Source organism: Bufo gargarizans, chromosome 5 (assembly GCF_014858855.1).
Source record: "Bufo gargarizans isolate SCDJY-AF-19 chromosome 5, ASM1485885v1, whole genome shotgun sequence".
Lineage (NCBI taxonomy): Eukaryota > Metazoa > Chordata > Amphibia > Anura > Bufonidae > Bufo > Bufo gargarizans.
The window spans coordinates 359325180-359345715 of record NC_058084.1 but is presented as its reverse complement, the minus strand read 5'-3'; the positions used below and the strand labels follow the sequence as shown (position 1 = coordinate 359345715).

The 20536-nt window shown below is 40.0% G+C and overlaps 1 protein-coding gene across 1 annotated transcript in view; it reads right to left on the bottom strand.

Annotated features, from left to right (window-relative positions):
* The window catches only part of KCNH8 (potassium voltage-gated channel subfamily H member 8), a 638835-nt gene that overhangs the window by 262971 nt on the left and 355328 nt on the right, over positions 1-20536 (bottom strand). Inside the window, exon 5 of the mRNA XM_044294135.1 lies at positions 9148-9388. Coding sequence (XP_044150070.1) covers positions 9148-9388 — 241 coding nt within the window. The remainder of the gene's footprint in view (positions 1-9147; positions 9389-20536) is intronic.

Sequence of the window (20536 nt, the reverse complement as noted above, 5' to 3'; positions counted from 1 at the left end):
TGCACCTATTAATATACAATACCACACATGAGGCGCTGCCTCCTATCTCTCTTTTATCTTCATCTGCAAATCTAGACTCAGGCTGCTGGCTCTGCTGTCACTTGTGATGAAGTCGAAGATCGAGTCAACCAATCAAGAACCCCTGGGTTGCTGGTCAAGACACGACCGCTAGCTGACACTGGGAGCTCAGGCCTCTCAAAATGACCTCTGCTGTCATGCTCCCTTACTCTTCTGCGACCTGTGCCTGCGCCAGAAGCATTTAGGCCTCTGCCACTTCCCTGTGCAGGGCTTTGCACTTCTCTGTCTGACATACTGTTAGCTTACTATATAAATAAAAATGAAATTTTAAACACCCCTAAAAATGCAGAATATATTTTTCCTTTTGTAATTAAATACGCCACTAAATGCTTTCAACACATAGCTGCAGAAGTGAACTGCGTATATATAAATTTTTTTGTACTGAAATACGCCACTAAACGCTTTCACCACATATAGCTGCAGAAGTGAACTGAGAATATATTTTTCTTCTTGTACTGAAATAAGCCACTAAACGCTTTTACCACATACCATATAACTGCAGAAGTGAACTGAGAATATATATTTTTTGTACAGAATTAGGCCACTAAACGCTTTCACCACATATAACTGCAGAAGTGAACTGAGAATATATTTTTCTTTTTGTACTGAATTTGTACTGAAATAGGCCACTAAACGCTCTTACCGCAAATAACTTCAACAGTGAACTGTGTATATATTTTTTCTTTTAGTACTGAAATACGCCACTAAATGCTTTCACCACATATAACTGCAGAAGTGAACTGCGTATATATTTTTCTTTTTGTAATAAAATACGCCACTAAACGCTTTCAACACATATAGCTGCAGAAGTGAACTGCGTACACATTACTAAATTGAAGTCATACCTGCACATTAAATGTTTACCCCTATTTACTCATTTTAGGACACTGTTGTATTCGTCATACATTTAAGGGGTAATCCAGGTTCATGATATTGATGACCTATCCTCTATTGCACTAGTGCCACAGGCCCTTCAAATAGCTGATCAGCCAAGAGTCAGATCTCCTCCAAACTGTAATTGATGACTTATTCTAAGGATATGCCATAAATATCACAAAACTGGAATTTTTTTAACTTTAAATGGTATTCTACCTTCAACATCCAATTTAGCTAGGGCCAGGACAGGCCTGTACCAAAAGTAAAAAGGTACCCACCTATTCCATGCTTCTCAGTTCCAACACTGAGCATCTGATCTGGTCCCTGACATATAAACATCCAGATTCCAGATGCGAATAAATGTGATATTGCGGCCAATCACTGGCTTCAGAGGTCCCCAAGCGGCATGTGACCCAGCAGTAATGTGCTGGAGTATACCTCTTGTATAAGAACTATATTATAGCATTTATAACAGTGATCTTGTAGTTTGGGGTATGCATGGACTAGACAATTATAGTACTTCTTCTGATAAAAATAAGTGTTAAAAAAAAAAAGTTGGCATTTTATATAGATTCTACTGTAAGCCAGCGAAAACAAACTGCAAACACATTTTTCATGTTGAGTTCAGTTCCATCTTACAAATTGAGAGAAACATAGCATTTTAGTTTTCTCTGATAAACTTGGACGTAATGTACAGCATTCTCTTCCACTTCCATTAATAAAGCCAGATAGGCCTGTAGATTAAAGCAGAAAAGGTTATGTGACCTTGATACTGTGTCTCACCCAGTAAAGCAATATCTGCATCCACAAAAAAGCTTCTATGTTGCAGTTGTTTCTAACCAAATTACTTTCTTTAAAAAGTCTAGGCTATATTTTTTATATTTTTTATTTTATGATCTTATATTTTACACCTTTAGCTTAGAGCTATGAAACATTTAAGCATAATATGTATTCTACAGGTTTTTAAAAGTGATATTCTATCTACAAAAAAAAGGTCATTCTATCTACAGAGGTGCTTGAAAGCTTGTGAACCCTGCAGAATTTTCTATATTTCCTCATAAATGTGACCTAAAATTACAGATCAGATTTTCAAACAAGTCATGTACAGTATTTTGCTAAACATTCATTGGTAGAACAACTTGTGTTCTTAATGTGGCTCTGCCACCAGATCACTTCTATTAGACCAGGCACATCGCCTGGTAGGGGTAATCCTGCAGTTTAAAATAATACCTTCCTCCCTCCTCACTGTTGGCGCCATGGTTTTTGATAAAATCATAATTTTATTCCTTTGCTGGAAGGCAATTTTGAGCATTAGGAGGCAGGCTTTTTCAGTACAAGCATTGCTAAGTGACACCTACCGATGTCTAAACACACCCCCACCCCTTGATTGACAGCACTAGAGTATGACTTTAAATTGGTGTAGCACTGTCAATAAAGGGAACGGAAGTGTTTAGATGTCGGTAGGCATCGCATAGCGGTGCTCTTACTGAAAAAGCGCACCGTCTGGTGCTCTAAATTGACTGTGAGCAAAGGAATTAAAGTATGATTTTACTAGGCTATGTACCTGGTTTAATAGGCAGGCCATAGACTTCTATTATAATGGAATGCAATACGGAATGCCTCTTATAGGCTTCTGTGGTGCATGCTGTCATAGAATTCTGTTATGGTCAGTGGTAACGGAATCCATTATGGAATACTTAGATAACTCAAACCCGAATGCCAAACTTTCAAATCACAAGTTTTCTCAACATTAATCTTTATCAAACTGCAGATGGACAGCAATGTTCTTTTTGGAGACCGATGGCTTTCTCTTTGCAATCCCACCACACACCATTGTTTTTCAGTTTTCTCCTGATGTTGGACTCTTGATCATCTACATTAGCTAATGTGAGAAAGGCCTTTAATTGCATTCTCACATTAAGTGTTTTGCATGGAAATATAAACAGGAGCCTGGTCCTGATCCATTACCAGAGGACTGGATAGAAAAGGATCAGAAAACACTATGGGGGTAATTTATTATACTGGTGTAAAGTAGAAATGGCTTAGTTGCAAAATGTAACCAATCAGATTCCACCTTTTATTTTGGACAGCTCCTTTGGAAAAAGAAATGAGGAATCTGGTTGCTATGGACAACTAAGCCAGTTCTACTTTACACAAGTTTGATAATTGACCCCTTATCTCTCTTAAAGTTCTTTTGCATGAGTCAATAATCAGGGCAATTATCAGGAAGAAGCTATCAAGTGAATGGAACAAGCAGTTGTAATTACCCTGTAATGCCGCTACAAAAGAGACGGCATGCAGGTCAACTTTGAAAAGGAAGCAGTGCTCATCACATGATCACCATGACCCCTTCAAACAGTAGATTGGAGGGGGTGCCACAAGTCGGACAACTGGCGATCTGAGGATATTACACCACTTCACAATCCCTTCAACACATTTGGGAGAATAGCAAATGTGCTACTTGCTCCAATGGGGATTGAATATAAAAGCGGGATTACAAAAGCCATTTTAAAAAGCAATGAAATCATGTTCCAGACCACTACACCATACAACCCAAACAGCACCTAATGGTGCAGCAGAGAGAAAGCACAGAACTTCCTGTGAAAGTGGAATAACTATGCTGTTTGAAGTTAAGTAATCTATACAGCTTTGTATCTTCCAACAGCTCCATACAGGGGTACACCACCAATAAAGCCAGGTGAGGCGATCGCCTAAGGCAGCACCAGGTAAGAGCAAGAGGGAGGCAGCGGAAGGGCCATGGGCAATGAATGCTTTCATTGTGGCAAAGGGGTTATGTTAAGAAATTGGCATGGGAGGGGTGCCATTTCAGTTTTCTCCTCAGGCAGCAGAAAGATTAGGTGCACCCCTGGCTCCATAGACAGAAAAATGTAAAAGTTATGGGTGTCACTATATAGAGACACAAACAAAACATTTTCTTCAAAAGGTATTGTGTCAAAAAAGCAGTGGAGGCATTATTAAATAAAGCAACCTGTACTCGCTCACATATCACAGCTACAAGGGTAGCTCAATTCTTTGCTAATGAGTAAATAAACGGCACAAAAGAGACTCTAACCCAGTTACAAGGGTCTTTCAATGCAAACTGAAGACACAAATCTACAGATATCTGCAAAAGGAGATCTGGAATTGGACAATGCTGGATAATCAAGTGGTTAATCGATCAAATTAGGGAAAAGTCTATTTTTTTGTTACAGTAGAAATCGTCATTTGCATTATCATCTACTGAGGCAGAATATGCGTTGTGCCAGCCAAAAAGTGATTTAGTCGAATCAACTGTTACAGGATCTCGCTGAAGCACAAATCACCACCAAGTGTGATTTGTAGACAATCAGGGATGCATTAAAGTTGCTTACAGTGAAAAAATCTTTTCAAGGTCAAAGCACATAGATATAAAACATCGCTATCTACCTGATTTAGTGGAACATGGTGTAATTTAGGTTCTTTGCCATGGAATTGACAAGATGATATCTGATGCATGCATAGCAAGAGCCAATGTTGACATGATGGGACTAATTAAGTAAGTAGTTGTTGAGTAGGGCATTGGAGTAATACTTGTTGTTATGGTTACTGCAAAAAACGCTTAAAGGGGTATTCCCATCACAGACAATCGGAGCATATTGCTAGGAAATGCCCTCATTGTCTGATAGGTGCGGATCCCACCTCTAGGACCCGCACCTACGCTGAGAACAGAGCGGGGAGAGCGTTGGCTGGAAGACCCCCTTGTTTCCCGATGTCACGCCATTGCCAAGCAATCTCCCCATACAAGTGAATGGGAGCGCACCACACTTGCGCGGCCTCCGCTCCCATTCATTTCTATGGGGCGGACGGAAATATCCAAGCCAGTGCTCGGCTATTTTTGGCTGCCCCATAGCAATGAATGGAGGATGGCTGCGCATGAGCAGTGCAACCTTCACCACCTTTCTCCGATTCGTTCTCCGATTCGTTCATTTCTATGGGGCGGACGGAAATAGCCAAGCCAGTGCTCGCCTATTTTTGGCGGCCCCATAGCAATGAATGGAGGATGGCTGCGCATGAGCAGTGCAACCTTCACCACCTTTCTCCGATTCGTTCTTGGTGTAGGTGCGGGTCCCAGAGGTGGGACCCACAGCTCTCAGACAATGGGGGCATATCCTAGTAATATGCTCTCATTGTCTGTGATGGGACAACCCCTCTAACTGTGTGAATGAGTCAGTCATGGGATGTCATGCTGTTAATAAAGTTGCGTTAAAAAACATATTCTGTCATAGAGATGACAGGGAGAACACAGGAATAAATGCTACTGTACAGAGTAAAAGATATGCTAAGATTTTATCCTGTGAAAAGTACTTTATAAGTTTGGCTCTTGAATAAACAGTGGTTTACATGGACAGTGTCCTAAATAATCCACTAGTAAGGCTAGTTTCACACTAGTGCTAAAATGTTCCAGCAGGCTATTCAGGTAGCATAGACGGATACTACCTTTCTCCACCGCAGCACATTTAATATAATGGGATACGGTGGTGATCTGGCCTGTTTCTGGCATTAGTGCTGGGATTTACCCAGACCAAAACTGTTGCTTGTGGAGGTATTTGTGTAGCCAATGCCGTCAATGACTAATGTCGTCAGTGCTCTTAGGCTATGCCAGATATGATGAACTCTGGCAGGCTCTTCCTCTGCTGGATCTGCCTGCCAGAACTTTTTAATGCAAGTGTGAAACTAGCCTAACGCTATATGTGCTATATAGCCTAAACCAGGCATCAGCAACTGCTGGCACTCCAACTGTTCAGAAACGACAACTCCCAGAATGCTTCATTCACTTCTGTGGGAGTTAGAAGAACAGCCAAGCATGTTTGCATGCTGGGAGTTGTAGTTTTAAAGCAGCTGGAGTGCCTAAACTATCATAAGAACACTTGAAACATTTGAACACTTGCCTAGTGATACTAAAACATTTGTCTACCAGAGAATCAGAGGATGTACCCAACCTTTGGCAAAAAATAAATAAAAAATGGCCTCAAATGGGCAGCAGAAGACAACCATATATGCAGCTAATTAATAGGAAATAGCCGGCACCAGAGTCTATTTCATAAAAGTCCAATTATGTCTTAATGAAATGCCTAGATTAAGACACATAAAGGTGCAGATGTATAAATAAAGTTCTAAAAATCATGAAGGCCTGCCATTTCCTCCACTGGCACCCACTGACTTACAACAAGGTCCTATGTGGTGTCCGTCATTTTACTGGTAAGAAAAGCATACATGCAGCGATATTCTTCTCATCAAACTGGAATCTGCAACTGAGACTTTGAAAGTCTCTATGAACAAAGCCTTAATGTTACCTAGTTTATAAATGATCACACTGAGGCGTTATTTACAAGCATTAAACCTAGAGACACTTTAAATATAAATAAAGTATAAAGTCACACATCTCTGTAGCACCAAATGCAGACCTCATGCCAGGTCTAAAAAAGTAGGACTGGTGTGTGCGGGGAAGGGCCAGTAGGCCCGTCTCATTCATCATTTTCTACGCCTGGTTTAGGCATAGACAATGGTCTAAATATAAGACAGAAATGAAGCTGTCTTACATTTAGAATTGCCTCTGGATGTGCCAAAGTTATGTAGAGACCGGCACCTGTACATGACTTTGGTGATCCACCACCAGCTATAGGGGATATTTAAACCAGTGTTTTAGATTAATAAATGTGCACCATGGTGTTTGTGACTTTTTTACGCCAGAAAACTGGCATGAAGGCAATGATAAAATCCCCAAGTTCTATTTAAGGCTACTTTTACACTTGCGTTATTGTTTTCTCCGGTATTGAGATCCAAAAAAAAAACATTTCCGTTTAGTTCTCATGCATTCTGAATGGAAAAAGATCTGTTCAGGATGCATCAGGATGAGTTCCGTGTGGGCAGCATTCTGTTTTGTGACTGCAAGCAGCGGTTTTGTGTCCGGTCATAAAAAAAAACAAAAAAAAAACGGATCAGGCACTTAAGACAATGTAAGTCTATGGTGATGGATCTGTTTTTTTTTAGGAACCTAAAAAAACAGTGCAGTCACCCATTGACTTTCAATGCATTTAGTGATGGATCCGTTTTGATTACAGACAACCGCATCCTTACGGAACAGATGCTTCCTGTTGTGCAAAATCAAAACAGATCCTTTTAATTCCAGTATAGGGATCTCAGCCAGATTTCAATGCCGGAATTAACAATGCAGGTGAGAAAGTAGCCAAAGTGGTTTACCAAATAATAGCATAAGAGATGATATATACATGTATATATAGTTTATATTATTGCTGAGCGCTGAGCAGAGATGACTGTGTTATCTTTAACAAGATTATATTCACTCTCAAATGCGCTAATCCATATTTAGAGGACGTTCTACAGTCATGCATTTACTCATTAGCCAATGACTGCCACTTCACAAACTTGGAGTACCTAATCTCATTTCGTACTTAATTAAATCTACTAAATCAAGTACATAGTAGTGATAAACATAATGTCAGGTGATTTTCACCCACTGTTGTCTATTACGTTATTACGGTACTTTACACTAGACAAGATAGCCTAAATCCTTTTATCTACATATACAGTGTTATCAATAATCCCTTACTAGAAATAGCTTGTTACTATACAGGCAGTGCTTATAGGCTCCTTTACATTGGCTGACAGGAGGCAATTATCAGGAACCATTCATTCCAGATAATAAAAAAAAGTGGCCTTCAAGGGGTTGTCTCACTTCAGCAAGTGGTATTTATCCTGTAGATGCAAGCCACTTTCTAATATATTGTGATTATCCATATTGCTTCCTTTGATTACGTGATTCATTTTTCTACTACATTATACACTGCTTGTTTCTATAGTTATAAGTGTCCAATCTACAATCCAGCAGTGGTGGAGAGTGATGGCCAGTTTGCATTGGTCGCCTGCGAACATATGCGGGCTGCCATCTTTTTTCACAAGTCCGGTGAGGCACAGATAAGCCCTTACCTGTGCCGCGAGCCGGTCTGAAAACAAATGCGGTCACCGGGAGCAGGCAGTACCGAAAACAGCCTGATGAAGGCCCCCAGTGGTTGTTCTCGGAACTGCCTGCTCCCACTGACCGCACTTGTTTTCTGACCGACTCGCGCACAGGCACAGGTAAGGGGTCACCTGTGTCTCGACGGACTTGTGAAAAAAGATGGCATCACGCATATGTTCGCGGGCGAACAATGCGAACTGGCCATCACTGGTGGTGGACGTGCTTGTAAAGTATAGGAAAAAGCCCTGGCCTCTCTGGTGGCTGAGACTGTGGGAGTGCACAGAGCACTTTTTCCTGTAGTGTGAAAGCAAGACCACCACTGCTGGATTGCAATTTCGTCATAACCGTAGAAATGAGAAATGTTTAATTCAATGGAAAAATGAATCAAGCCAGTGAAGGAAGCAATATGGACAATCACAATACATTAGTAGGTGCCTTGTATTAAGTTTCTCTACATGATAAATTGGCTGAAGTGAGAACCCCTTTAAGTAAATGTCAATCCTTGAAACCATTGTTTTTAAATTTTATAAATGCACATTCAAATTTCTGTGCTATATATATATATATATATATATATATATATTATTTTTTAATTTTTTTTCATTACATGTTTATAGTGTTTGGAACTCAGTGTTCGGCATCATGCACATGACTGTACATACTTTTCAGTCCGCAAAATGCACCTTCATAAAATATGCATGATGTTATCCATATTTTGTAGATTGGTGTTTTGCAGACCGCAAAATACATACGGTCATGAGCATGAGGTATTAACAGTAGGTCCATAAATCCTACATAGACATATGATTAAAAGTTAGTATTCTGGTTGCCTTTAACTACCACTAGAGGGAGCTTAGGCTAATCTCACTAATAAAATAAAGTGTAGTAAGCTCCTTAGTGCCCACTAATAGTGGCTAAAGACACCAAAAATGTATTTAGTAACCTAGGGTCTATGTAGCAGAAATAAAGATTAAAACAACTGAGCTCAGACATCTACAAAAGTATATTAAAATAATTAAAGAGGCTTACATAGCAACATATAAAAAATAAAAAAAACACTAATTGAATTAATATAATTTAAGATAATAAATCAATTTTATGTTTGACTTTTGCACATTTTAAATTAAAATATAACATACATATAATGAGCATGGTCAAAGAGAAGTAGATCTTACCTATAATAAAAAGAATTTCCACTGATATATCGCTAACAGTTGTGCTTCTGGTTGATGACAAGTCATCGTTGTCCACAAAGGATACATTGTAAGGTACAGTAACAGCAACATAAAACGTTGCTAATAATATAAGCCAGTCCCAGGCAGCTTTAAAAGTGCTAAAATGTAAAATGATGAACTTTGTTTTTTTTGCATCTGAAACTTTATATTCAGGAATTGCTGGTTTGTCTACAAAAACATTCTGCAAAACAAAATAAGAGCAAAAAATAAAAAAAACAATATTTATATTTGTTACTTAAAGGGGTTCTGCACTTTGTTTTAACTGATGAGCTATCCTCTGGATAGATCATCAGCTTCTGATCGGCGGTGGTCCGACACCCGGGCCCCCCGCCAATCAGCTGTTTGAGAAGGCAGCGGGGCTCCAGTAGCACCGTGGCCTTCTCGCTGTTTACCGCAGGCCCACTAACGTCACGACTAGTATCACTGATAAAGGGGCGGACACTGTGGAGGTCACTGTTAAATGGTCGGTCACTGCTAAAAGGTGGGCACTGTGGAGGTCACTGTTAAAGGGGCAGGCACTGTGCAGGTCACTGTTAAAGGGGTGGCCACTGTGGATGTCAATGTTAACCACTTCAACCCCCCCTAGCTGAAACACCCTTAATGACCAGGCCACTTTTTACACTTCTGCACTATACTACCTTCACCGTTTATTGCTCAGTCATGCAACTTACCATTCAAATTAATTTTACCTTTCTTCTCACTAATAGAGCTTTCATTTGGTGGTATTTCATTGCTGCTGACATTTTTTGTTATTAATCAAAATGTAACTATTTGTTTGCAAAAAAATGACATTTTTCACTTTCAGTTGTAAAATTTTTCGGAGAAAAACGACATCCATATATAAATTTTTCGCTAAATTTATTGTTCTACATGTGTTTGGTAAAAAAAAAATGGTTTGGGTAAAAGTTATAGATTTACAAACTACAAAAATGTGAATTTCCGCTTTTTGAAGCAGCTCTGATTTTCTGAGCACCTGTCATGTTTCCTGAGGTTCTACAATGGCCAGACAGTACAAACACCCCACAAATGACCCCATTTCGGAAAGTAGACAGCCTAAGGTATTCACTGATGCGCATAGTGAGTTCATAGAACTTTTTATTTTTTGTCACAAGTTAACGGAAAATGATGATGTATTTATTAATTTATTTTTTCCTTACAAAGTCTCATATTCCACTAACTTGTGACAAAAAATAAAAACTTCCATGAACTCGCTATGCCCATCACGAAATACCTTGGGGTGTCTTCTTTCCAAAATGGGGTCACTTGTGGGGTAGTTTGAAATCAAAATCTGTAAAAAATTAACGGTGAAATCCGAAAGGTGCTCTTTGGAATATGGGCCCCTTTGCCCACCTAGGCTGCAAAAAAGTGTCACACATCTGGTATCGCTGTACTCAGGAGAAGTTGGGGAATGTGTTTTGGGGTGTCATTTTACATATACCCATGCTGGGTGAGATAAATATCTTGGTCAAATGCCAACTTTGTATAAAAAAATGGGAAAAGTTGTCTTTTGCCGAGATATATCTCTCCCACCCAGCATGGGTATATGTAAAAAGACACCCCAAAACACATTGCCCAACTTCTCCTGAGTTATATAAACGAAAATTACATAACATAATTCCTTTATAGATGTAAGTGGCGCCAATATCCATCAGCTGTTGTGTATAAACATAATTACATTAATTTAAAAATAGGAGGAACAAGCCATGGGAAAGGTGACATACCACATGTAGACAGCATATTCCCTCATGTCCGCAATGGCCAAAATTGGCGTCTACCTCTAAGGAGTGCGCAGGCGTCAGGATGCGTCTCAGCAGGATGACGTCACGCTATGTCCAAAACAGGCGCATCGCCCCAGTCGAACGCAGCGGGACCAGAGAAATCTGTCAGCTCTCCAACGCGCATGCCCACATGTGTGGAAGCGCCATGTTGGATACTGGCAGAGTGACCCATAGTTGTAAAATTTGTATTATAAATGGCTCGTAGGAGGCAGAAGAAGGAACCTAACACCCCTTTCAAGGGGGTACAGTATCCTTACATTGGGCGTGCAATATGAGCCCAATCGGCATTGCCATGTCGATCGTGCATACAAGTGCCGCCCCAACTACACCTCCTATCTATGCCACAAAAAAGGGGTTCTCCTGACAACTGCAGGGTCTACATCTATATGTTTTTATTTGTTCGTATAAAATCTGTTGAGACACAACCTAAACCAGATCACAATATACTCAAAAATATTCAAGTGTTATAAAGCGGACATTAGGGCACGGTGTCTTCCAATATGGTAGATCAGCGTAACAAACACTTTGCTCTTCTTCTTGTGTGGTATCGAATCATCTGTAAACAGGACAGATGAAAAAATAGAAGGTTAGAATCATGAGTTAGATCTTGTATAAACACTTATAGCTAACTAACATTACCTACTCCAGGACAAGGGACAGAACAGACGACACAGGGAGACACCATAGGGCAAACCACCTCTTTATGAATATACCTAAATTGTAATCTATATTAAGAACATTAGGTCTCAGAGTATTGAGTGTGTATATTCAAAAAAGCTCCTTCTTTTTGAGTAACAGATTTCTATTGCCTCCACGCCTAGGCTGCGGAATGTGATCAATTATTCTCTACAAAGTGCTTCGGAATGGGTAGATCCTTACGTTTTTTTTCTTATTGTAGAACAGTGATTGTTTAAACGAGTTTTGAGGTCAGTAGATGTCTCACCTACATATAGTAATCGGCAAGGGCAACTCAAAACATAAATAACAAAATTAGAATTGCAAGTGAGGTAAAAAAAAATTGGGTACCCCACATTAGTAGTTGGATGTATGAACATCTTGCCCTTGCAGATATGTTTACAATTGACACAGCTGAGACATGGGAAACATCCCTTACTCTGCTGTGTCAATGTACTCTGTATCAGTCCAGGACCTGGACCGATATCCGCTCGTACCAATTGATCCCATAAGTTCCTAGATCTCCGACAGGAGAATAAAGGAGGAGATTTAAATTCTGGGATATCGCTCAGGCAGCCACCTAAAATACTCCAATGCTTGCTAATGACTCGGTTGATTATCCGGCTATGTTCAGTATACTTTGTAATAAAGGGGATCCTACTCTGAGGACCCTTTTTTTCTTTCCTTATTAGTAAATCACATCTGTCTGTATTTTTAATCTTGTCAATTTGAGATTGAAGTAACTTGGGGGTAACCCCTTTGTTTAACCATAGTCTCCAATGATTTCTCCAAATCCCCAGGGTCAGAGATGATTCTTTATGCTCTGAGGAATTGGGAAAAAGGGAGGTGTTTAACCATATTCCGTTGATAGCTACTCTCAAAATGTAAAAGGCTAATTTTATCAGTAGATTTAGTAAATAAACTAGTGTACAGCTGACCATCCTGATATTTGACAGTCGTGTCTAAAAATTGTATCTCTGTGTCTGAATAGAGGGACACCGGTCATTTTTTGCCTACATCTGGGCTTCCATTCCTGGAGGGTCTTGATTGAGAGACGCCGAATCTGAAAATCTCTATCATGAGATATTGCTGATGGAGGATTGGTCTCCACTTCCCCTGACGAACCAGTCGGAAAATATTTGGACTGGGGAAACGTAGCGTTGGGATTTGTATGTTTGTATCTGTTTTTCTAGTGTGTCTTATATGCCTAGCCTTTTGGCAATTAGGATAGGGTGATAAAGGGAGAGCCAGTATAGGCACAAGGACAGGGAGCCTCTACCATTAAGGGGTGTCCCTGGGCTGAGTCTATGTAGGGTCATGAAGGGACATTTATAGGATAGGATTATTGTTTCTACTATTGGATATCACATTTGTGAGCTGTATTATTGCCATCATGACCTACAGACCACCTCAATCATCATTAGTGCGAAATAATCATCGTAACGCTTCCTTTACCAGCACCAGATCTCCGTCTAGTTATGGAGCACTACACCCCTTGACGACTGAGCTAACCATCCTATTCCATCTGCCCTGGTATTTCAGCAATCGTGAGTAACCATCTGATTCCATCTGTTCTGGTATTTCAGCAAATCGTAAGTTACCAAGTAACCTTGGCTGTGGTTCAACAATATGTGAATATTCACGATATACAGACTCAGTATTTTCAGCTAACCGTGAACAATTATTGAATGTGTATCATATTTCAGCTAACCGTGAACAATCACGGAATGTGTATTTTATTTCAGCTAACCGTGAACAATCACGGAATGTGTACCATGTGAACTTATGCAATAGGATTAATAGTGAACTACAATATATTGGTTTCCTTAACGATTTTTTCTGGTCCTCAACTGTGCCTTACACTCAGAGTACCTTGTGCAGGGGTAATCAAAATCCCCAGGATTGCTTACCAGTCGTGTATCTTTACCTTGATATAGGTGTAACTGTAGCCATTCCTTTTTTGCCATTATAGGACATTGTTTGTTGACTTTCCTTGTATGTGTAGTCCGGCTGTAGGCCAGATTTTAATAGAATATCATTAAAAGGTATATTTTAATTGGGAAGGTGTTCCAGTATATATTCAATTATTCTTCCCTTAGATTTATTTACTGCCAAGCAGGTTTGTGATGTGGCTGAATAGACCAGAGTAAACTGTAACTCCTTATTAATACTGTTGAGATAACACTGGAAATCCAATAGTTCAGAACAGTCAGCCAAATGAGAAAGATGTCGTCGATGTATCTCCACCACCTCAGAATTTTGCTGTGGTGGTGGGATACATGAACGACATCTTTCTCAAAGCATCTCATGAAAATGTCGCCACACCCCTAATCTGTTTATAAAATGTCTCCTGAAACAGAAAATAATTCTGTCTGAAAATGATATTTAGGAGATCAACAACAAAGTCATAGGTCTGTGCAGTCAGAGATGATAACTCCAGCATACGTCTAACCGAATTGACACCAAGGTCATGATTGATAAACGTATACAAAGACATCACATCAAAGGATGCCAGGATAATTGTTTGTGTGTCACTAAAATCAACTTCTCCTAACTTAAATAAAAAATCGGTAGTGTCCTGAATAAATGATTCTGCCTCCTATGCATAAATCTGTAACAATGCATCCCAAAAAATTGAAATATTACTGAAAATAGATTCAGACCCCGATACAATTGGACGATCTGGAGGGTCGACCAATGATTTATGTACTTTTGGAAGCACATACAACACCGGTGTAACCGGATGATTAACGGTACAAAACTCAGCAAGATCATTGTCAATGATGCCAGCTAGGACTGCATTGGTTAAAAATCTATCAATCATTCTAGCAATTTTGAATTTAGGATCGGTCTGGAGTGCTAAATAGACCTTAGTGTCATCGAGTTGTCGTCTGATCTCCCCAATATACTTTGAGGTATCAAGGACCACAATCCCACCACCCTTATCTGCGGGTTTCACAGTAAGGAGGGGGTCATTTCTCAATTGCTCAATTGCCTCAATCTCATCTGTGAGAGATTGGGGCTCTTGAGTGGGCTGGCATCACAGGACAATTTATAACTCGACAAATCAGATCTTACCGCAGTTATATAGGCATCAATGGCAGATTCACTGATCATAGGAGAAAAGTTACTTTTCAGATGAAGACTGCCCAATGTGAGTTCGCTCAGCTGGGCGGTGTTGCTCCGTGTCTTGTTATGGAACCGAGCTTTAAGCTTAATTTTACGGAAAAAAAAGCAGTTGTCAATGTCCAAATCAAACTAATTTAGTGTAGTTGGTGGGCAAAACGTTAATCCTCTACTCAGGACACTTACTTGCATTGGAGTGAGGACTTTGGAAGACAATTATTTCCTTTTTGGCATCTGTACTTTGCCAACTTGTGTCTGTATCTTGTTGTTGTGCAATTTTGGGGGTTTGTCGATGTCTGCGGCCACCACGTCTGGTACGGCCTCTCTTTGGTGCTGGTTGCTGGTTCTGTTTCCTAAAAAAGAAGCAGGCTGTTCTGTTCCTGATGTCTGTGTGTTTTTCTTTCTCTTTCTGTCTTTTGGATTGGACAAATTATTTTCAAACTGTCACTCATAGATGGAACCTCTTTTATAATCCTCCAAATCGCGAGTCCATTTTGTGTGTTTGCCCTCCTTAAGCTCAGCTTTTAATTTAGAAACATGATGTGATACACTGTTCGAGTATAGGGTAAATTCCTCAAGGGACAAAGATGTCTGTAGTGCCCGTTCAATATCACTTATTTCAGCAGCTGTGGTGGTGGAGATACATCGACGACATCTTCCTCATTTGGACTGGTGACTGTTCTGAACTATTGGATTTCCAGTTATCTCAACAGTATTAATAAGGAGTTACAGTTTACTCTGGTCTATTCAGACACAGAGATACAATTTTTAGACACGACTGTCAAATATCAGGATGGTCAGCTGTACACTAGTTTATTTACTAAATCTACTGATAAAATTAGCCTTTTACATTTTGAGAGTAGCCATCCACGGAATATGGTTAAACACCTCCCTTTTTCCCAATTCCTCAGAGCCAAAAGAATCATCTCTGACCCTGGGGATTTGGAGAAATCATTGGAGACTATGGTTGAGAAGTTTAAACAAAGGGGTTACCCCCCAAGTTACTTCAATCTCAAATTGACAAGATTACAAAATACAGACAGATGTGATTTACTAATAAGGAAAGAAAAAAAGGGTCCTCAGAGTAGGATCCCCTTTATTACAAAGTATACTGAACATAGCTGGATAATCAACCGGGTCATTAGCAAGCATTGGAGTATTTTAGGTGGCTGCCTGAGCGATATCCCAGAATTTAAATCTCCTCCATTATTCTCCTATCGGAAATCTAGGAACTTACGGGATCAATTGGTACGAGCGGATATCGGTCCAGGTCCTGGACTGATACAGAGAACATTGACACAGCGGAGCAAGGGATGTTTCCCATGTCTCAGCTGTATCAATTGTAAACATATCTGCAAGGGCAAGATGTTCATACATCCAACTACTAATGTGGGGTACCCGATTTCTTTTTACCTCAATTGCAATTCTAATTTTATTTATGTTTTGAGTTGCCCTTGCCGATTACTATATGTATGTAAGACATCTACTGACCTCAAAACTCGTTTAAACAATCACCGTTCTACAATAAGAGAAAAACATAAGGATCTACCCATTCCAAAGCACTTTGTAGAGAATAATCATTCTGAAAATCAACTACAGTGTTGGATAATTGATCATATTCCGCAGCCTAGGCGTGGAGGCAATAGAAATCTGTTACTCAAAAAGAAGGAGCTTTTTTTGGATATACACACTCAATACTCTGAGACCTAATGGTTTCAATGTAGATTACAATTTAGGTGTATATATAAGATGTAGTTTGCCCTATGGTGTCTCCCTGTGTCATCTGTTCTGTCCCTTGGAGTAGGTGATGTTAGTTAGACATAAGTGTTTATACAAGATCTAACTCATGATTCTAACCTTCTATTTGCTTCTTCTTTACACGAAGAAGAGCAAAGTGTATGTGACGCTGATCTACCATATTGGAAGACACCGTGCCCTAATGTCCGCTTTATAACACTTGAATATTTTTGAGTATATTGTGATCTGGTTTAGGTTGTGTCTCGACAGATTTTATACGAACAAATAAAAACATATAGAAGTAGACCCTACAGTTGTCAGGAGAACCCCTTTTTTGTGGCATAGATAGGAGGTGTAGTTGGGGGCGGCACTTGTATGCATGGCAATGCCGATTGGGCTCATATTGCACGCCCAATGTAAGGATACTGTACCCCCTTGACAGGGGTGTTCGGCTCCTTCTTCTGCCTCCTACGAGCCATGTATAATACAAATTTTACAACTATGGGTCACTCTGCCAGTATCCAACATGTGCACATGTGGGCATGCGCGTTGGAGAGCTGACAGATTCCTCTGGTCCCACTACGTTCGACTTGGGCGATGAGCCTGTTTTGGACGTAGCGCGACGTCATCCTGCTGAGACGCATCCTGACGCCTGCGCACTCCCTAGAGGTAGATGCTAATTTTGGCCATTGCGGACATGAGGGAATACGCTGTCTACATGTGGTATGTCACCTTTCCCATCGCTTGCTCCTCCTATTTTTAAATTAATGTAATTATGTTAATACACAACAGCTGATGAATATTGGCGCAACTCACATCTATATAGGAATTATGTTATGTAATTTTCGATTATACTTTATATCCAATTATGTATTATCATTTGTATCACCTAATTTATAATCATGTTATATTTGCCTGTATACATGTTTTTATCACATTGATTGTATTGATTGATTACTCTATGCCCTAATTATGTATATCTATTTATATCATATGTTACACTTATGTTTGATGCTTGAGAAAGGCTCTGTGTTTTGAGCCGAAACGTCGCCTCACTGTGCCACTGTGGTTGAATACATTTTCCACTCTCTTCTACTGGATGCGCTATCCGTTTTCGTCTATATATATATATATATATATATATATATATATATATATATATACACTACGTGCAGAATTATTAGGCAAATGAGTATTTTGACCACATCATCCTCTTTATGCATGTTGTCTTACTCCAAGCTGTATAGGCTCGAAAGCCTACTACCAATTAAGCATATTAGATGATGTGCATCTCTGTAATGAGAAGGGGTGTGGTCTAATGACATCAACACCCTATATCAGGTGTGCATAATTATTAGGCAACTTCCTTTCTTTTGGCAAAATGGGTCAAAAGAAGGACTTGACAGGCTCAGAAAAGTCAAAAATAGTGAGATATCTTGCAGAGGGATGCAGCACTCTTAAAATTGCAAAGCTTCTGAAGCGTGATCATCGAACAATCAAGCGTTTCATTCAAAATAGTCAACAGGGTCGCAAAAAGCGTGTGGAAAAACCAAGGCGCAAAATAACTGCCCATGAACTGAGAAAAGTCAAGCGTGCAGCTGCCAAGATGCCACTTGCCGCCAGTTTGGCCTTATTTCAGAGCTGCAACATCACTGGAGTGCCCAAAAGCACAAGGTGTGCAATACTCAGAGACATGGCCAAGGTAAGAAAGGCTGAAAGACGACCACCACTGAACAAGACACACAAGCTGAAACGTCAAGACTGGGCCAAGAAATATCTCAAGACTGATTTTTCTAAGGTTTTATGGACTGATGAAATGAGAGTGAGTCTTGATGGGCCAGATGGCTGGATTGGTAAAGGGCAGAGAGCTCCAGTCCGACTCAGACGCCAGCAAGGTGGAGGTGGAGTACTGGTTTGGGCTGGTATCATCAAAGATGAGCTTGTGGGGCCTTTGGGTTGAGGATGGAGTCAAGCTCAACTCCCAGTCCTACTGCCAGTTTCTGGAAGACACCTTCTTCAAGGAGTGGTACAGGAAGAAGTCTGCAAGGTAAGAAAAACATGATTTTCATGCAGGACAATGCTCCATCACACGCGTCCAAGTACTCCACAACGTGGCTGGCAAGAAAGGGTATAAAAGAAGAAAATCTAATGACATGGCCTCCTTGTTCACCTGATCTGAACCCCATTGAGAACCTGTGGTCCATCATCAAATGTGAGATTTACAAGGAGGGAAAACAGTACACCTCTCTGAACAGTGTCTGGGAGGCTATGGTTGCTGCTGCACACAATGTTGATGGTGAACAGATCAAAACACTGACAGAATCCATGGATGGCAGGCTTTTGAGTGTCCTTGCAAAGAAAGGTGGCTATATTGGTCACTGATTTGTTTTTGTTTTGTTTTTGAATGTCAGAAATGTATATTTGTGAATGTTGAGATGTTATATTGGTTTCACTGGTAAAAATAAATAATTGAAATGGGTATATATTTGTTTTTTGTTAAGTTGCCTAATAATTATGTACAGTAATAGTCACCTGCACACACAGATATCCCCCTAAAATAGCTAAAACTAAAAACAAACTAAAAACTACTTCCAAAAATATTCAGCTTTGATATTAATGAGTTTTTTGGGTTCATTGAGAACATGGTTGTTGTTCAATAATAAAATTAATCCTCAAAAATACAACTTGCCTAATAATTCTGCACTCCCTGTATATATATAGCATTGTAAAAATGAGGATGCAGCACACTATATAGACGAGGGGTGCACGTCCGGCCAGTGTGGACCAGCACCTAGGTCCAATGAACTAGAAATGGAAAAACGGCCAGCAGCACTCCAAAATAGCAAAGAAAACGTGTGGTTTATTAACCCAAAGTCAAGTGACGTTTCAACAGCTTGTTGCTGTCTTTATCAAGCCTAGTGCACATGTGTTACAGGCATGCTTTATACAGGCATATTAACACGTGGCCTGTCACTGTTGCGTGACACCCTTTCTCTACTTTCTGTATTGTCTCCTTATAGCCATCATAATGGGTTGACAAGACGCTGAATCTAGTGACATTAATGTATATGTCATGTGGATCGCAGGTTTGCAGTGTTCTAGACTCTGATATCATTATAAGACTCCTTAAAAATCATATTAGCAGAATCCTGTTCCTTGTATCTGCTGTTATCTATTTACATGACTACGATTACGTAGTGACTGATGGGCGGCTCCTGCTACGGTCTGGACATGCGCACACTAGCTGCTGGGCTGTCTCAGCCATCTTGGTTGTTGTTGCCAGTCAGTCCCCAGACGCCAGAGGAATCGCAAGATTTGTTCCTCCAGCGCATGTGCGGTTACTGAATGGGAACGCCGCGGAGCTCGCGATGGATGTTGCATACAGTTACCCAGCTGACAGTGAGTTTTAATTTCATGTGATTAGGGTATTCACCTGCACTCATTAAGATTTTTTTTCACATGACTGAAAGGACGATGTACTAATAGTTTATTATTTATATGCACTGTACTTGCCAAATTGTGGCGGTCTTTTATATGAATTTATGTAACCGTTTGTATCACTACATTTATGAATTTTGATTGTAATTGTTTTAATTGATGTTAATTCATGTTTGATTAATGTGCCTGTATAAAGCATGCCTGTAACACATGTGCACTAGGCTTGATAAAGACAGCAACAAGCTGTTGAAACGTCGCTTGACTTTGGGTTAATAAACCACACGTTTTCTTTGCTATTTTGGAGTGCTCTATTTTCCATTTCTCTCTCTCTCTCTCTCTATATATATATCCAACAAAGAAAAACAGCAGCACTATGCTGTGAATCTAGGTGCAATTTCCTCAGACCGCGGACAAGGCAATCATCAGTGGTTATAGTTCTCCAAAACAGAGGCAGCACTCCAGTATATTGAAGGTGAAAATCCCGCTTTATTGTCCCTCTGCAATGTTTCAACTGCTCAGTGCAGTCTTTATCAAGCATACAAAATAATGCCAAAACATCCACATTTATACCCACA